Below are 15264 nucleotides of genomic sequence, written 5' to 3' on the forward strand. Positions count from 1 at the left end.
GTAGAAAATACTTCCCAAAAGCAGTTCAAAACTACTTTGTCTCAGATGTTCCGAGACCGTGGCGATTGTGTAGCGTCACTATGGACAAAGCACAAATCTTTGGAGCAGCACTACCCACTCAAATCCGAACTGAAGGCACAGAAAATAGGAGCGATTTAAGAGCCCAATATGATTGATCTACTTTATTTTAGGATGCGCATTATTTTATTTTTAAATGCAGCCCTTATTTTAGGCTACTTGGAATGAGAAAAGAACATTTATTTACTTTTAGAGTACTTATTATTTATTATATCTGTGTATAACTGAACGTTAGTCTCTTTCATGTTGTTGGTGTATATACTCATTCACACCTCATATCAACTGTATTAATTTTTCTATGCGTTGAAGTAGCAGCCAGAAGCTAATCAATCGTCCTGTTCTGAACAGGCACGTTTTGAACAGGCACTGCACTAGTCAGTATTAAAAGCTGAAAGCTTGTTCCTGGAGTTTCACAAATATTAAACAAACAGTTTTTTGTTTTTTTTGCAGCATTCAACATCTTCATATGCCAGGAGTCTTAAGGCTGCAGACTAGTTTATACGATGTGTTGTCAGACCATGTGTAAAGGCGAAAGTGTTGAATGGCCGGCATCCCTCTGCCTCCTCAATCTCCCTGCAGGAATTCAGTGTGCTTTGTGTGTACAAGACAGAGCCAGATAATGGAGCACACTTTCAGACAGATGCTCACTGAAAGCATTCGTACTGTTATGCCCAGTTGTGCACACAAAAAGTGATGGAAACAGTTTAATTGAAACAGTGTGAAGAATAAAAAGAGAACTTAAGAAGAAGTACTGCCTACTTTCAATCATCTACACATCCATTGGAAAGTGGGCTTTAGAGGCTCTTAGACAATCCAGCAAGCCCTTAATGTAAAGCATACTGAGGTGTTTAACCAGACAGGCACTATCAAAGCCTTGTGACTTTATTAAATGTTAACAAAATATTGTTTGGCTATTTTTCATGTGAGAGGGGATACTTGCGCCAAGCTGAGCTGTGACCAGCTGCATTCGCTCAGGCCATGCTGGTGCGATGTGAGTGTGTTTCCCCAGCACAGCACAGATGCAGTAAGAGCTCTTTATCTAACATCTCACTGTGGCTGTTTCTGCTTGTGCTGCTCCTCCCTGCAATATTTAAAATGGTTCCGCTGACCAAATAGCACAGAATATGTCCGTATCTTGATGTGTAGAGCTGTTTTTACTGAAGAATAGCACCACTAACAAAGCTCCGCTAACCCTTTAACAAATGCGATGCACTTCCTATTGCAGCTTCAGAATAAAAACCTCCGACTGATTCACCAGTGGTAAACTTTTAATATGAAGCAGCAGCAGGAAATGATGGTTTGCATTAGCAGTAACTTAACTCTGATCTGGATGTGAAGCAATGAGGCTGATATCTGAAAGTCCAAACAGGAGCAAGTGAAGCGGAACTCCACAGAGGTTCAGTTTGAGGCTACAGAAGTACTGATAGCTTTTAAAAACAGACCTTTCTCTCTTTCTCTTCACCTTAAACACAATTGTTGAGCCAATTAGGCCAAACCATTCAGAAAGACTGATGAAAGAGCTTCTCCATGACACATTACCATGAACAATGAAAGCCAGTGCAACAGAGCACTTCAGCTCTCTACCATGGCTTCCTTCTGGTGAAATTCCTGAAGCAAATCATCAAACCACACTGATAATTAGTCCCTGACACTGTTCCTGTCACTGTTTGGTCTCCTCAGAGCGTTTCAATGTGTTCCTCCTCCCTTGTCCCAACCTGGATATCTACGGGGAGTGCATGATGCAGATCACCCACGAGAACATCTACCTTTGGGACATCCACAACCCTCGCACAAAGCTGGTCACCTGGCCGCTCTGCTCCCTGCGGCGCTACGGACGTGACGCCACCCGCTTCACCTTCGAAGCCGGACGGTGAGACCAGAGATACGAGGGCAGGGGGAGGGAGAGGCAGAAGGTGGGGGAGATGTTTGATCTCTGACTGTCCCCAAATAGACACAGGTTATATACATCACAGTTTGCCACACATACATACAAAGTCAATGTCAAATTAGGGATCCTTTGTTACATCGATGTGTATTTAAGACCTTTATCGGAACTTACAACCAACATGTGTGTGTATGTGTGTGTGTGTGTGTGTGTACTTGTCAGTCAGTCTCCGGTCAGTCCAAGGATACCCCTCTCTCTCTCTCTCTCTCTCTCTCTATCTCTCTATCTCTCTCTCTTTCTCTTTCTTTCTCTCTCTTTCTCTCTCTCACACACACACGCACTGCTTGGTTGTGTTGGACTGAGCCCCATGAAGAGATTGATTGAATAGATTAGACGCTGAATCAATGCTGGGCCAGACCTCCTTATCTCCTCTTCTTTGATAAAACCTGACAAGCTATGATTGGGTCAGCATGCAGATAACAGAGCATATGTGTGTGTGTGTGTGTGTGTGTGTGTGAGGTCTGGAACAAAGCGAAAAAGTAGGAGCGCACTCTGGCTGTGGGTCTGTTGTACTGCATCACTGTCATAAGAAGACGTTATCGATCCCCAGAGGGGAAATTCGCATGTTACAGCAGTGCAGGAGACAAAGGAAACAGATATGAACTAGGAGTAATAAAAACAAACAAAATAAGAAGTCAAGTAAATGGAAGTCAATCTATATACATTATAAACATTACAATACTCGGGAGAAATTCAGTGTTTACCGTAGAGGAAATAGGGAGAGAAAGTCAAAACAAGGGTGAAAAAGAAGGAGCTGCTACAACAGGCTGCCACCAGATCAGCGACATCTTGGGACTTGTGATGTTTTCATTTCTAGCTAGTTTACTGCCAGTGCATTTCATTAAGCTAACATTTATCACTAGCTTCATCTTTGGTCTGGGTTTGTGTTTACGAAGCTTATGCATTTTCAGTTCTCAGGAACAGAAAAGAGTTTTCTTTCTTTCATGCACAACAAAGATTTAGTGGCCCTGTAAACAAATAAAGCATTATGATCCTACCTAACACTGCCAGTCCATCAAACTCACCATCTTCTTGACGTCTCACCAATACTTCCTTTTTATTTTGTTGAGAAGTATGAAAGTATTATCTTTGCTGCTAGAGCTCGGAGAATCTATTGTTGACCAGTTGTGCACTTCTTGTATTTTTGCATTGGAATTTTGATTCAAAGCCTGTATCAAATGGCTTTAAAGCTGACAATAATTCTGTGTTTCCCCTAAAATTTGTTTCTTGTGAGGATGGAAGAGTCAATGAAACAGAATTTAGATCAAAGAACATGAATTCCATGAGAAAACTCTGCACTGATGAACTTCCATTAAGTGTCTTACCGTAGGAGCTCATTAAGGCACAATGAGGCCGGCAGTACTGCAGGTTCTACAGATTGTTGATTAAAATCCTCCATAATATTGCCCAGTATCACTGCTGTATGTCAGCCAAAGATGTTTTTTTAAAACATGTCCTTACTGAGTTGCTGTTGTGTGTAGGATGTGTGACAGCGGTGAAGGCCTCTACACCTTTCAGACCAGAGAGGGAGAGCAGATCTACCAGAGAGTTCACTCCTCCACGCTGGCCATCGCTGAACAGCACAAGAAGGTCCTGCTGGAGATGGAGAAAAACAGCAGGGTGAGGCTGCCTGGCTATCACACATATAAACCTTTGCTTCAGAAATCAGTCAACAGATGTTATATTGCTTTTTTAGTCATGGTCTAAATGGATATTCTTATTACGTTTTGTAATATTACATTATCTTGTGGTCCTGTCTTGTAAAGGAGCCCTAATATACAAATCAAGTTATGTTAATTGTTCATTTGTTATTGTAAACTTTAACCTCAAGTAAGGTTAAAGCTGCACTAATCAATATTTTTGTATTAAATATGGCTTAAATAACTACATATAATTAGAAAGGGGTCCTTTGTAGCGACAGACCCACAGAGTTACCACCCAACTCTGCAGCTCCCCTCAGCTGTCAGAGCAGAGCTACTCTAGTGGAGTCCAAAAATAAAAAATTAGAGCTGAATTGAGCATAATAGGTCCTCTTTAACTGACTTGTTTCAGTCTCACTGTTCTCAACAGCTCTTGTTTCCAGCAGCAGCAGGAAGCTGTTTTCAGTGAAGAAGTTCCAATAAACCCAAGTTAGCAACTAGCTGTTGAACACAGTGGAGCATTTAGCAGCTTAAGAGCTAAATAGTAAATGGACTGCATTTATATAGCGCCTTTCTAATCTTCCAACCACTCAAAGCCCTTTATGCTACATGCCAACATTCACCCATTTCCACACACATTCATCCACTGATGGCAGAGGCTGACATACAAGGTGCCAATCGGCACATCAGGAGTTCTAATACTCGTTCACTTACATACACACTCACACACACCGATGGCACAGTCATCAGGAGCCATTTGGGGTTCAGTATCTTGCCCAAGGATACTTCGACATGCAGACTTCTAATTAGTAAACAACCCGCTCTACCTCCGCAGCCACAGCTGCCCACAAACTAAACATATTTTTTGTTTGAGGAGTTGGTGGAGACTAAAGCAGAGCTAAAAGGAGAAGGAATATTGGAATTCATCAGGTGGCCAGAAGCACAACTCCAAGTGTATGCTACATTGCTCTGTATCTTCTTGATGTGTAAATAGGTAACAGTTTGCTAACATGTTAGGTTAATTTGGCAATGATGTATTCTGATGCAGTGAAAAGTTTGTGCTTCTTACAAAATACATACAATGAATAATAAAAACACAGTCTGTAATTTAAAACCTTCTTTTATAGTGTAAAATAATCTGACTAACCAACTTGTCTAAGAATTTAACTGTAAAGTTCAATTTAAACAACACCAACTCTTAAATCACAGAAGAGGATGAAGAGCAGGAGAGGTTTGTTTATCCTACATTTCCTATTTGTCCTCAGATGAACTGGTGACTCAGCAGGCTGTCTGCTGCGTCAGGTCAATGAGAAATCAGCTGTTTAGTGGCTGTGGCGTCCCGGCAGATGTTTTCTGCTTGTGAACGTTGTAGGATCCTTAAGACACAGTGTTGTTTTAATGGTCTCTTCCGGTGAGTCACCAAATCACCACAAGGTTCAACCATTAGACAAGGAAGAGAAAAAAACAATTTGATACGGTTGTCTCTGGGAACACGGCGTTAAAGATGTCTTGATCTGTGGAAGAGCGGGTTGTTTGCCTTGAAGTCTCCTGACTGAGTATACTCACTTCCTTACTAAATAAATTGAAAAAATAACCTCGCTGGCCGAAACAAAACTATACTTCATGTTACTGAGCACAAAAGAATTTCAACATAAAGTTTGTTTCACTGGATGTTACAATACTGCACGTAGCTCGACAAAAGAAAATGAAGTTAACTTAGGAGATCATGTGATACAAGAAAATAGTGCAGACAAAGTTAATATGGCAGAAGCCCTTAGATACGTGACATGTGTCTCCTTGGAGATGTAAAAAGGAGGAAGAGCAACGTGGAGGCTGACATGTTATTTATCCTGGCCTCCGGCATGGGTGTGTTTTAGAAAATCTTTTGTCTGAGAGAAAACATGTGATTCCCTCTGAGTTGGTGCACTAAATGATTACTCGAGATTAAGTTTACAATCGAAGCTTCCACGCTCACCATGATCAATCACATTTATACATAAATTGCATAGTTCAATACATAATTTGAATATTCAGAGACAATACATGTCTATAATGTAATTAATTTTCCCAATACCTGGGTTGAACAACTTCATTAGGTTACACAATAAAATTATCAAACTTTTTAATGTCTAGTACCTGGTAAATATAATGATTAGAAAAGCACAATAAAATATCTACAGTTTATTACACATGAATAATATCATTCCAAGTTATATTTCTATTGGACCACTGAATATCAGTTCTTTATTGCAACTATCAAAATAATCCTTCATACACACACCAAATTCCTACTACAAGTCATATAAGGTTTAACAACAATTTAGTGAATAAAATAACCAGAAAATTGTATACATTATTACAGCAGGTCTCTGTTCAGTGTTCAAAACCTTACTAAAGGTGACCAGTGGAGGGCAGTGTTTTTACATGCAGTGTGTGGCAATTTAATCTATCCATGATTAACTTAGTTAAATGTTATCATAGAAAATTCAGAGTTGGCCCATTTTGACTGGTATTATTTTGTAACCAATAATATATAGGTTGCAAGATGACATAACCTTAATAAACTAAACTTCAAGCAAAGCCTTTCTTTAATTTACGACTGGCGTCTGGTTCGTGTTTTTATCAGAAGTCACACCAGAGTGAAAAACCAAAGGGGGAGAATAAGTGTGTGTGTGTGTGTGTGTGTGTGTGTGTGTGTGTGTGTGTGTGTGTGTAAGCATGGATCTCCTACAGGTGCAAAATAAACTATAATATGTACTGAATATAATACACTATATAATGATAGTAATACTGTCAAGTGGATGTTACAGAACAGAACAGGTGTAAAGGTAAGTGATGACCTGGGTGGGTAATGTCACTGATAATACTCTTGTGCCCTCCTCCCTCAGCAGGTGGTATACATCTCATCCAGTTGTGGCAATTTTCTACCTACAGCTACACTTCTGATCTTTATTAGAGGTGTTACCAAACCATGCTATTAATCCTCATGCAGTGTTAAAAATTCACTAAAATATCAGTGTTATAGTGAAGTTGAAGAGGTTTGTTGAAATACTAATCTATCTAATGTAACACACATTGCACTTGTTTTAAATCCCTAATGATGTGTGTGTGTGTGTGTGACTTCCAGTTGATGTCTAAGGGTTCAGAATCTGGCTCCTACCCATGCACCCCCACCGCCATCCTGCCCCGATCCGCTTACTGGCACCACATTACTGGAAACCAGAGCGGCATGGACCCTGGCAGCGGTAAGCCACATGAGCCTTTAAACAATATTTGTGTATTTTATCTATTTTTGTCACCAGTCCATTCTGCTTTTAACTAATTTTGTGATTGTACCATGGAGGTTGTTCGGTTATCTGCTGGTGTGGTGCAATTTCTGTACTTGTATAGACATAAAATTGCACTTGCATTCCTTGATGCCCCAATTACTCTTATTACATGCAAAAAGAGCAATTTTTATGATTTATTTGTTAAAGGTGCCTACACACAGACTTGAAAACAAGCCCTTCAATGTATGTTGAGTTTTTCACTTAAATTTTTTTTTTTTCATCTAGTCAAGATATAAATTGATATAATAGGACTGATAGAGTCTGTACTGGGTTAGATTAATGGCTGATTCTTACCATAGATGATACTCACAGCTTCTCGTTATTATCTTTCAATTGATTAAATATCACCTTAATCAACTAGTTATCCTTTAACTAGTCAATAATGATCTCATATTCAGTGTTAAAAGTGTTGATAAAGTTGCTTTCTTTCCAAAAGTTAGATGTCAAGATTGAAATGAATCTCATACAGAGCTGGAGTCAGGACGTGGTTATAATGATTGTAAACGAAAAAGCCACCGTGACTCTGTCCAAAGTTTAAAAATACACCCACCAACACTTTTAAAACGCACTAATTAACATGTTTTACTAAAACTGAAAAAAAAATGCCACTTTGTGAATTTAGGGGGAGCTATGTGCTGGAAAAGTTTTTTGACAACCCAGAGTTTATCCAACCATCAAGCACTTTCATGCAGTGTCTCTGGCTACAGCGCAGGTTACCAGATAGAGTCAGTGAGCACATCTTTTGGTTTTGGTCTCTGTACAGGTGTGATGGTATCAGACCAGGCAACCTCACTGTGACTTCAGGAAGCTGTCACTGGACCCAGCTGTTGTTGACCAAGAAATACATTGGTTCCATTACCTAACTCCACCTAAAAGCTCACACTGTCATTTTTACAAGTAATTCTTTTTTGTGTGCGAATTAAAAAAACGAGATACAAAATGTTAATTAGTGAGTAGTTTTAGATGTGTTGGAAAGTATATTTTTGTCTAGCTGATCCCCCTGCCTCCTAGATTTATGCTAAGCTAAACTAACAGCATCCTGACTGATATCCAACTTTGAGAAAGAAAGCAAATAAGTGTATTTCCCAAAATACTTAACTATCCCTCTTAAGTATTCCTTTTATTCTGACTTGTAGAAAACTGCAGAGGTATCAAGCAAATTACATTTCAAAAAAATTGTTGAAACAGGTTGTTTCTATTGCAAAGAAGTAAAATGATGGGTTGTAGTAATGGTTCGTTCTGTTAACTCCCAGGAGACATAAAGTCACAGTGCTACAGTAACAGCTTTATTTCTGCTCCATCTGCAGGTGACGCTGCAGAAGACGACCTGCTGTCCACCCGCCTGCCTCCTGACCGCCACGCCACACTGCCCATGGCAAACACACATGCACAGTCCCAGCCGCACATACACACACACTCCCCGACACACTACCCCACCTATCCTGGACAGTGACATACACACACAGAACGAGACACAGACATTGAAAAATACACACACACACTTACCCACATGCATGCAGGCACACACTACTCACACACTGAAACAAATACACACACTCCCTTCTTATATTTGTTTTACAGCCCAACGTTACACCTCACAGGAGATATTGTAAGCGGGACTAACACTGGCCGACAGACCATCTTGAATGCAGAAAGCAGGAAATGAAAACAGAACTCTGCAAAAGACTGCAAGGAAATTGGGCTTCCTTACGTGACTGCAGTTCCCACAATGCCACAGTAGAGGGGGGATATTTGACGTTTCTCCACTCTCAGGCTGAGAAACTCTGCCTTGAAGATTATTGTATAGTCTACTCTGTAAAGTAAGGATTTAAAGCTCTCAGTGTGCTTAAAATAACATAGGTTGTACTACATTTTGTCTAACCATGTCTAAAAGACATGTTCTGAATAGCTGCACTGGAAGAGTTTATTGGAAATTATGATGATGATTCTAAAGTTTTACAAGCCATAATGGTAGAAATTCAGAGTAAGAGTAGGCACTTTGAGCAATGCCCTGAAAAGAGATCTTGCATGACGTCACATAGGGCAGTCAGTTTCCCTGACCCTGCAGCACAAATGTTAAATGATACATTGCATCAAGATTACCAGGCCCAGCTTCAAGTGTAGCCATTCAGAACAGCTATAAATGCTTTAGCTCTTAGATGTGGTCAGAAGACATTCAAATTGGTTTGTTTGAAGCATACTGAGACCTTTACAGATACACTGAATAGTTACTATCTTGTTACCTACTAGCTAGCTACCTGGCTAGATCTGGTGGCTAGCTATGGTGATCCAGATATATTGGACTAACAAAATGCACCTATGTTTGTGAGAGTCATGCGTTTTTACCAAGGTTTTTAGTGATGAATCAATGAAATGCCAAATTTTCATCCAATGCCCATTGTTTTTTATTATGGGTATACAGTAGGACTAGCAAAGCTGGATCTGTTCTTCTGGCTTGAGTTTCTCACCTCCAAGAGTGACACAAGTTTCAAATAGCTGCCATGGGATCAATGTGGACCGGGGCTGCATGGTGCCTTAATAGCACCACATGGACTGTGCTATCATCTGAAGTACACTGAAATTTGAGTTCCCATGAGGAAATTTCCCAGTGTACCAGTGCCAGCTGAAACACTCGTATGAAGAACACTTGATCATTTCACTGTATGTCTGCATCTGGATCGATGCCTTTGACTTTGCTGATAACTGATGTGACTTTGCAGTTACTGGATCTGTATGCTGCGCTGAGGTTCTGAACCGCTCTGAACTGTGGAATGAAACTGTGATCGGATTCATTTTCTCTGGATTGGCTCCTGTACTATACTGGATATTCATTTGCCCTTAGAGCTTCAGTCTTCTCTGGGATGTAGTCTTATTACCCCTCCTAGTGGCCACATACTTACATTCTGCTATATTTGCACAAGCCAGTTATTTTTCTTATATTATTCAAGGGTTAGAAATGGAAGGGAGGCTTAGAGCATACATTTTGAATGCCCTGACTGATGATACATTTGAATTGAACCTGCCAATAACTGGTATTCAGTGTCCTTACTTTTGACTACTTGAATGCCAGATTTTTTTTAATGAGATTCATTTTTCCCTAATAATTTTTCCTTACTAGAGTGACAAAACCCTACATACTATATTGTGAAATTCTCCACTGAAACAGAAGAAAACATGTTTGAGCGTTGGCATACACAGATTCTAATTGACAGAGGTGGAAATGAATAATCTCTTCTTCCCACAGGGTTATGATTTATTTTTGCCCTAAGGTCACACCAGAGCAGATCTTAAGCTAATCAGATGGGACATAAGGGGCACTCAGTGTGCCTCTAAAAGCCTCAGTGATATGTGAAATTGGGTCCAAAATGAATCATGGAACTGTGCTGCAGACACAGCATGGTTAAATAAAGGTTTTCTGAAGATTCATTTTTACCAAAGGTCACACCAGAGTGGCACTTAAAGGACCAGTGTCTAGGATTGAGTGTCATCGAGCAGCAACCAACTGAGTACCCTGGGCTCTGTAGAAGACGACCCACTCCCTATGTAGATATAAAGGGCTCATTCTAAGGTAACAAAAACACAACGATTCTTATTTTAAGGTGAATATACACTAATTAAAACATACTTATGGATATTATATTCCATTTCTTCCAAGTCCATTCCACTAGATGCCACTAAATTCTGCACACTGGACCTTTAAGTAAATGATACGAGTATTTGGGCCAACTTGAAAGGCACTACGGCCAATCAAAGGGCCACTTTGGCTAAGCAAGGGGTACTTCAACCACTAAAGTGCCCCTATAATATGACAATAGGGCAAAAATGAAGCCTAAAAGTGTCTCATTAGGTTACAGAAATTCCCAAGAAATCTCTGTTATACAGTAGCAGTGTCGTCATAAGCAGACAGGTTGTGTCATAGTCTGTTCGGTAATGGTTTCTTCAGCTTCACATGTATGGCCTCTTCCACACTTTCTGTTGCTTCCACTCAAGTTGACCTGATCTGGTATCAGGACATCGTCTGATCAATGGAAATTGCATTCACAAGGCACATCACTTGGGCGATCTTTTAAACAGATTGTTAAAGTAGAATTTACTACGACTTAGGTCGTCTTTGTAGTTTTGTCCATCATTTCTATCATTAATAATATCATTGTACCCATCAAGGAATATGTTGGCAAGTAAAAAGAAGTTCAATGGGACAGGAAACAGTAGGATGAAACTTGTTACGAAAAAAGGGAATGAGTTAAGAGTTCTGCAACCCAGCTCAAACCTGACAGGTCCAGACAGTATCAAGTTTTGGTTCGGGTTTATGCTGGTGTGTTGTGTAAAGCTTCAGGCTTGGGTCGGGTTCAGATCTCATATTTAGCAGTAACAGTCAGGTTCAGTCAGTCAGGTCGGAAGGATGTGGATACAGGCTGGATCCAGGTCTTAGTTTAGGTCCTTGTAGAACTGTACTGTAGTTGTTTGCACAGTGCAATGAGGGATTATTATCAGCATTTTGGGTACCCTGCCTTTCAGTTTTACCTCCAAATAAAATGGGTTAGATCCCCTGGCTAAGCTGTTTGCTTGTTTACAGCCTGTCTGATCATTTACACCTTTTTTCTCCATCAATATGTTCCCAGATCTCTTTAATTACTTTAGTAAGCACAGTGTTATTGTCACTGATGCTTGAAACAAGGCCCAAGCTGTAATAAACCAGATTTATCCTTTGATAACATCCTCATTCTTAAGGAGGTTTAGTGTTATTAGCATTTTTGGAGATCAAAGTCTTCCTACAGATGAAGTATTGGTCAACTCTGTTATTGTCAAAATGTATCATAATCACTGGAGGACACTAAACTAGACCTGCATCTGTATGAGTGAAACCCTAGTAGTACATACCAGTCAAACCATGTTAACTTTTTCTCATACCCTGCTTCCCGTCACAGGCCTTTCATATACCCCAAAGCTGTCCATATGACCATTTAAGGTGACCATCTAAGGTTGTTGTCTTTCATCCCGACAGCTTGACTTTGCTACATAATGCCTTTGCCTTCTGTTATATCTTGTCTGACAAAGAACTTAGCTCTTCATTTTGTTGGGACTTCAGAGGTGAGGTAGCGGTGGGAGGGAGATGATTAGCATGCAGGAAGGACGGGCTGCCTAGACAAAAAAGGTCGAATCGTGCTTTCTCAGCTATGGTCTCTAATGGGAGATCATCCTTTGAATTCTGCCTTTTAATTCTGTTGTAAGCGTTTAAGACTGTTGATCTGACCGTGGAGATTTTACCACAGCAGTGTGATGTCTGGGAACACACTGACCACTTTTACACAATTATAAAATGCCTCGTATCTGGATTGTGTCTAGATCTGATTTAGCTGGATTAATGCTGGAATCCTTGCAACTAACATTTTATGGTTTATGTTTTTTATCATGACAGGGCTAAGCATTTTGTTGGTTGTTTACATGATGTAAGTTGTATATTGTGCGTAGATGTGTTTTTGTGTACTTGCATACTGTTTAACCCGAGTTTGCTGCCCACTTGAGGAACTCTTGTACATATGGCTATTTATTTCATATGAAGTGTACGTATGAGTGTGTGTGTGTGTGTGTGTGTGCGTGTGTGCGTGTGTGCGTGTGTGAAAGAGAGAGGGAGAGAGATGTGTGACATGAGGGATTATTGGAACATGTGTTCATTTAAAACGCAGACACTCACCATGTTTTTTGTACCTTGTAGTGTTGAACAAGCAGATGGTAGCCAGTCCACACTTTGTCAGGGTGGCTCATCACACATAATTCTGCACCTGAGTGCACAACAAGAACACATGTACCATCCTGTCTTCTGCACTGTCCCCTCTCACAGTGTGAATCTTTTTGGCCTTAGACTAATCACATCATCTCTGTTTATGTCTGTGCCATGCTGCTGTTTTGGTTTTGTAAAGAAACTGTAGCAGAAGGAATCCCACAGAGGGGTGTTTCATAAAGAAGGCTCAGATAAGCAGGGCTTACTGTGAAAAGCCTGACTTGAATGAGCCTTACAAATTGAACCAGGATTAAAAATATTTCATGGTGCCAAGTTTGATCTAATGTAATCAGACTCAAGTCAAGTCTGATTAAAGAGCTGTTCATTCATAAGTTTGTAATATAGAAGTATTGAAGCAAAATGGAACAAAAGTACTGTTATAAACAAAGCAAAAGGAAACCTTTGGCAGCATGTTGTGGACCAGGTCAGCTCAGACTCTCACACAAGTAGAGATTAACTCAGCACCACTTAACTCCCAGGTCTGCTTGTTATCATCCCATCTTGGGTTCAAGTCCTGTTTGAGTAGTATGAATTTTCTTTGTATTAAAGTGCTAAAATCGTGCAATATGTATTAAACAACTTTGAAGTATCAAATACAGCCCCAGTCAGGTTTTATTGCAAGAAAATAAGATCATTTGCATTTTCTAGGATTCTTAAGTTCATTTTGGACAAGTGATATAATAAACTCCATATGCTTGTAATTCTGCTTAAATACCTGTCTGCCCTGCATGCATTCTGAATAGTAGTATTTCTGGATTTATTTAATTTTTATGAGAGAAATGGTGAAAATGCTACTTTTACTATAGGGTTACAACCATGGATCTGATGTATTTATTACCTTTAATTTAATTACTTGAATAGCCAAAAGCAAAACAAGAGTAAGAGTCTACAGCCATGCAAGTAGCCACAGAGGTACAGTGGGGCTTTGAGGTAAATGCTAATGTCAGCATATGAACAGTCTCTCAATTACAACATTAACATACTTTTGTTAGCAATGAATTAATTAATTAGCTTAGTTTAGCATGTTAACTTGGTATCAGTTGAGCCTGATGGAAATGTCATTAATTTTGTTGGTATTTGATCATAAACGAAAGTATTGGATAACTAAGTTTTATTAAATTTGAATATCTAAATCAAATTTAACAGCAATGCATCCTGTATTTGTTTAAGTATTTCACTTACAAGCAAAACTGTCAACTTAATGGCGGTGCTAGGAGGAAATACCCAAATTATTAGGATACATGAGATGTTTCAGTTTGGACCAAAGTGGTGGTTTAATCAGAATTTCCTGAAAATAAGTCAGATTTACTGAAGTAAGCATGGCTTAACAGGCATTCTTGCTTTATGAAACACCCCTTGTGTAAGTGACAAAACAAAGTGCTAAGTGGAGGAGGTGACTGATGAAAATAGCTGAGAAACAGGATGGTTTGAAAGCACCAGATGGTTGTAGTGCGTGTTTGTGATTGTAGTGTTATCGCAATGACAGTGTCAGCTCTCACCAATGGCTATGACCCCTTAGCTTTGTAATCAATGACAAAATGTTCTTTTCACCATTTACACTGTCTACACACCAAGTGCATGTTTTGGAAAAAAATAAAGTCCATTACTTACTTAATGGTATAGCTCTCGTGATGTTTGTCCCTTGAATGTGACCTTTGCTTATGCTTTGTTTTGTTTTTTAAACTATTTTAACATGTGAATTATTGGACATTAAGTTGAAATATGACATCTAGGTTTATATGTGTTAAACTGGTTCAACAATCAAATGTGTTTAGGGTTAAATAAACTGGATGAATGAACATACAGTACGTGGGACACAGTAACTGTTTTGCAAGTCACAAGTAAATTCCAGGTATTAAGTTGTCAGCTATGAAGTCCTAGGTTGAGCCCATAGAGGAGACAGGTAAGTCCCAAGTCGAGACCTACAAGTCCAAGTCGAGTCCAAGTCCTATAAACTTTGTGTTTCATGTCCTAAACTGGTCATTATTTACTCTAAAGCAAACTTAATTAATTTAAGTCTCTACTGTATGTTGTTGCCTTTAGCCAACAGAAAGTCTTTTTACCCTCACACCCTTCCATTTATATGTTAAATTTTACACATTGTAATGTCTGATGATCTGACTAATCAAACACCCTGTCAGGAAGCAGAGCCACAATCACAGTGCCAGCAAAGAATAATATGAATATGACTATTTAACAGCTTTAAATCAATCATGTGCATGGATCTCTAAACAATCATAACTGAAGGTTTATAGACATATTATAGACATATATCATCATACATAACATCATAAATTGGCATGGGATGTGTATATATACACATCCCATGTGTATATATACACATGGGATGTGTATATATACACATCCCATGTGTATATGTATGTATATGGGATGTGTATATATACACATCCCATGCCAATTTATGATGTTTCCAATCAGGATGCTTTCTATTGTTCCTCTGTAATTTGATAATGTCATTAAAATTGCTGA

The 15264-nt window shown here is 39.4% G+C and overlaps 1 protein-coding gene across 1 annotated transcript in view; it reads left to right on the top strand.

Annotated features, from left to right (window-relative positions):
• Window positions 1-10551, top strand: part of dok4 (docking protein 4) — a 76698-nt gene extending 66147 nt beyond the window's left edge. Inside the window, exons 6-9 of the mRNA XM_044352335.1 lie at window positions 1759-1948; window positions 3505-3643; window positions 6791-6908; window positions 8300-10551. Coding sequence (XP_044208270.1) covers window positions 1759-1948; window positions 3505-3643; window positions 6791-6908; window positions 8300-8445 — 593 coding nt within the window. The 3' untranslated portion in view covers window positions 8446-10551. The remainder of the gene's footprint in view (window positions 1-1758; window positions 1949-3504; window positions 3644-6790; window positions 6909-8299) is intronic.
• Window positions 10552-15264: the final 4713 nt, after the last annotated feature.

Source organism: Thunnus albacares, chromosome 1 (genome assembly GCF_914725855.1).
Source record: "Thunnus albacares chromosome 1, fThuAlb1.1, whole genome shotgun sequence".
Lineage (NCBI taxonomy): Eukaryota > Metazoa > Chordata > Actinopteri > Scombriformes > Scombridae > Thunnus > Thunnus albacares.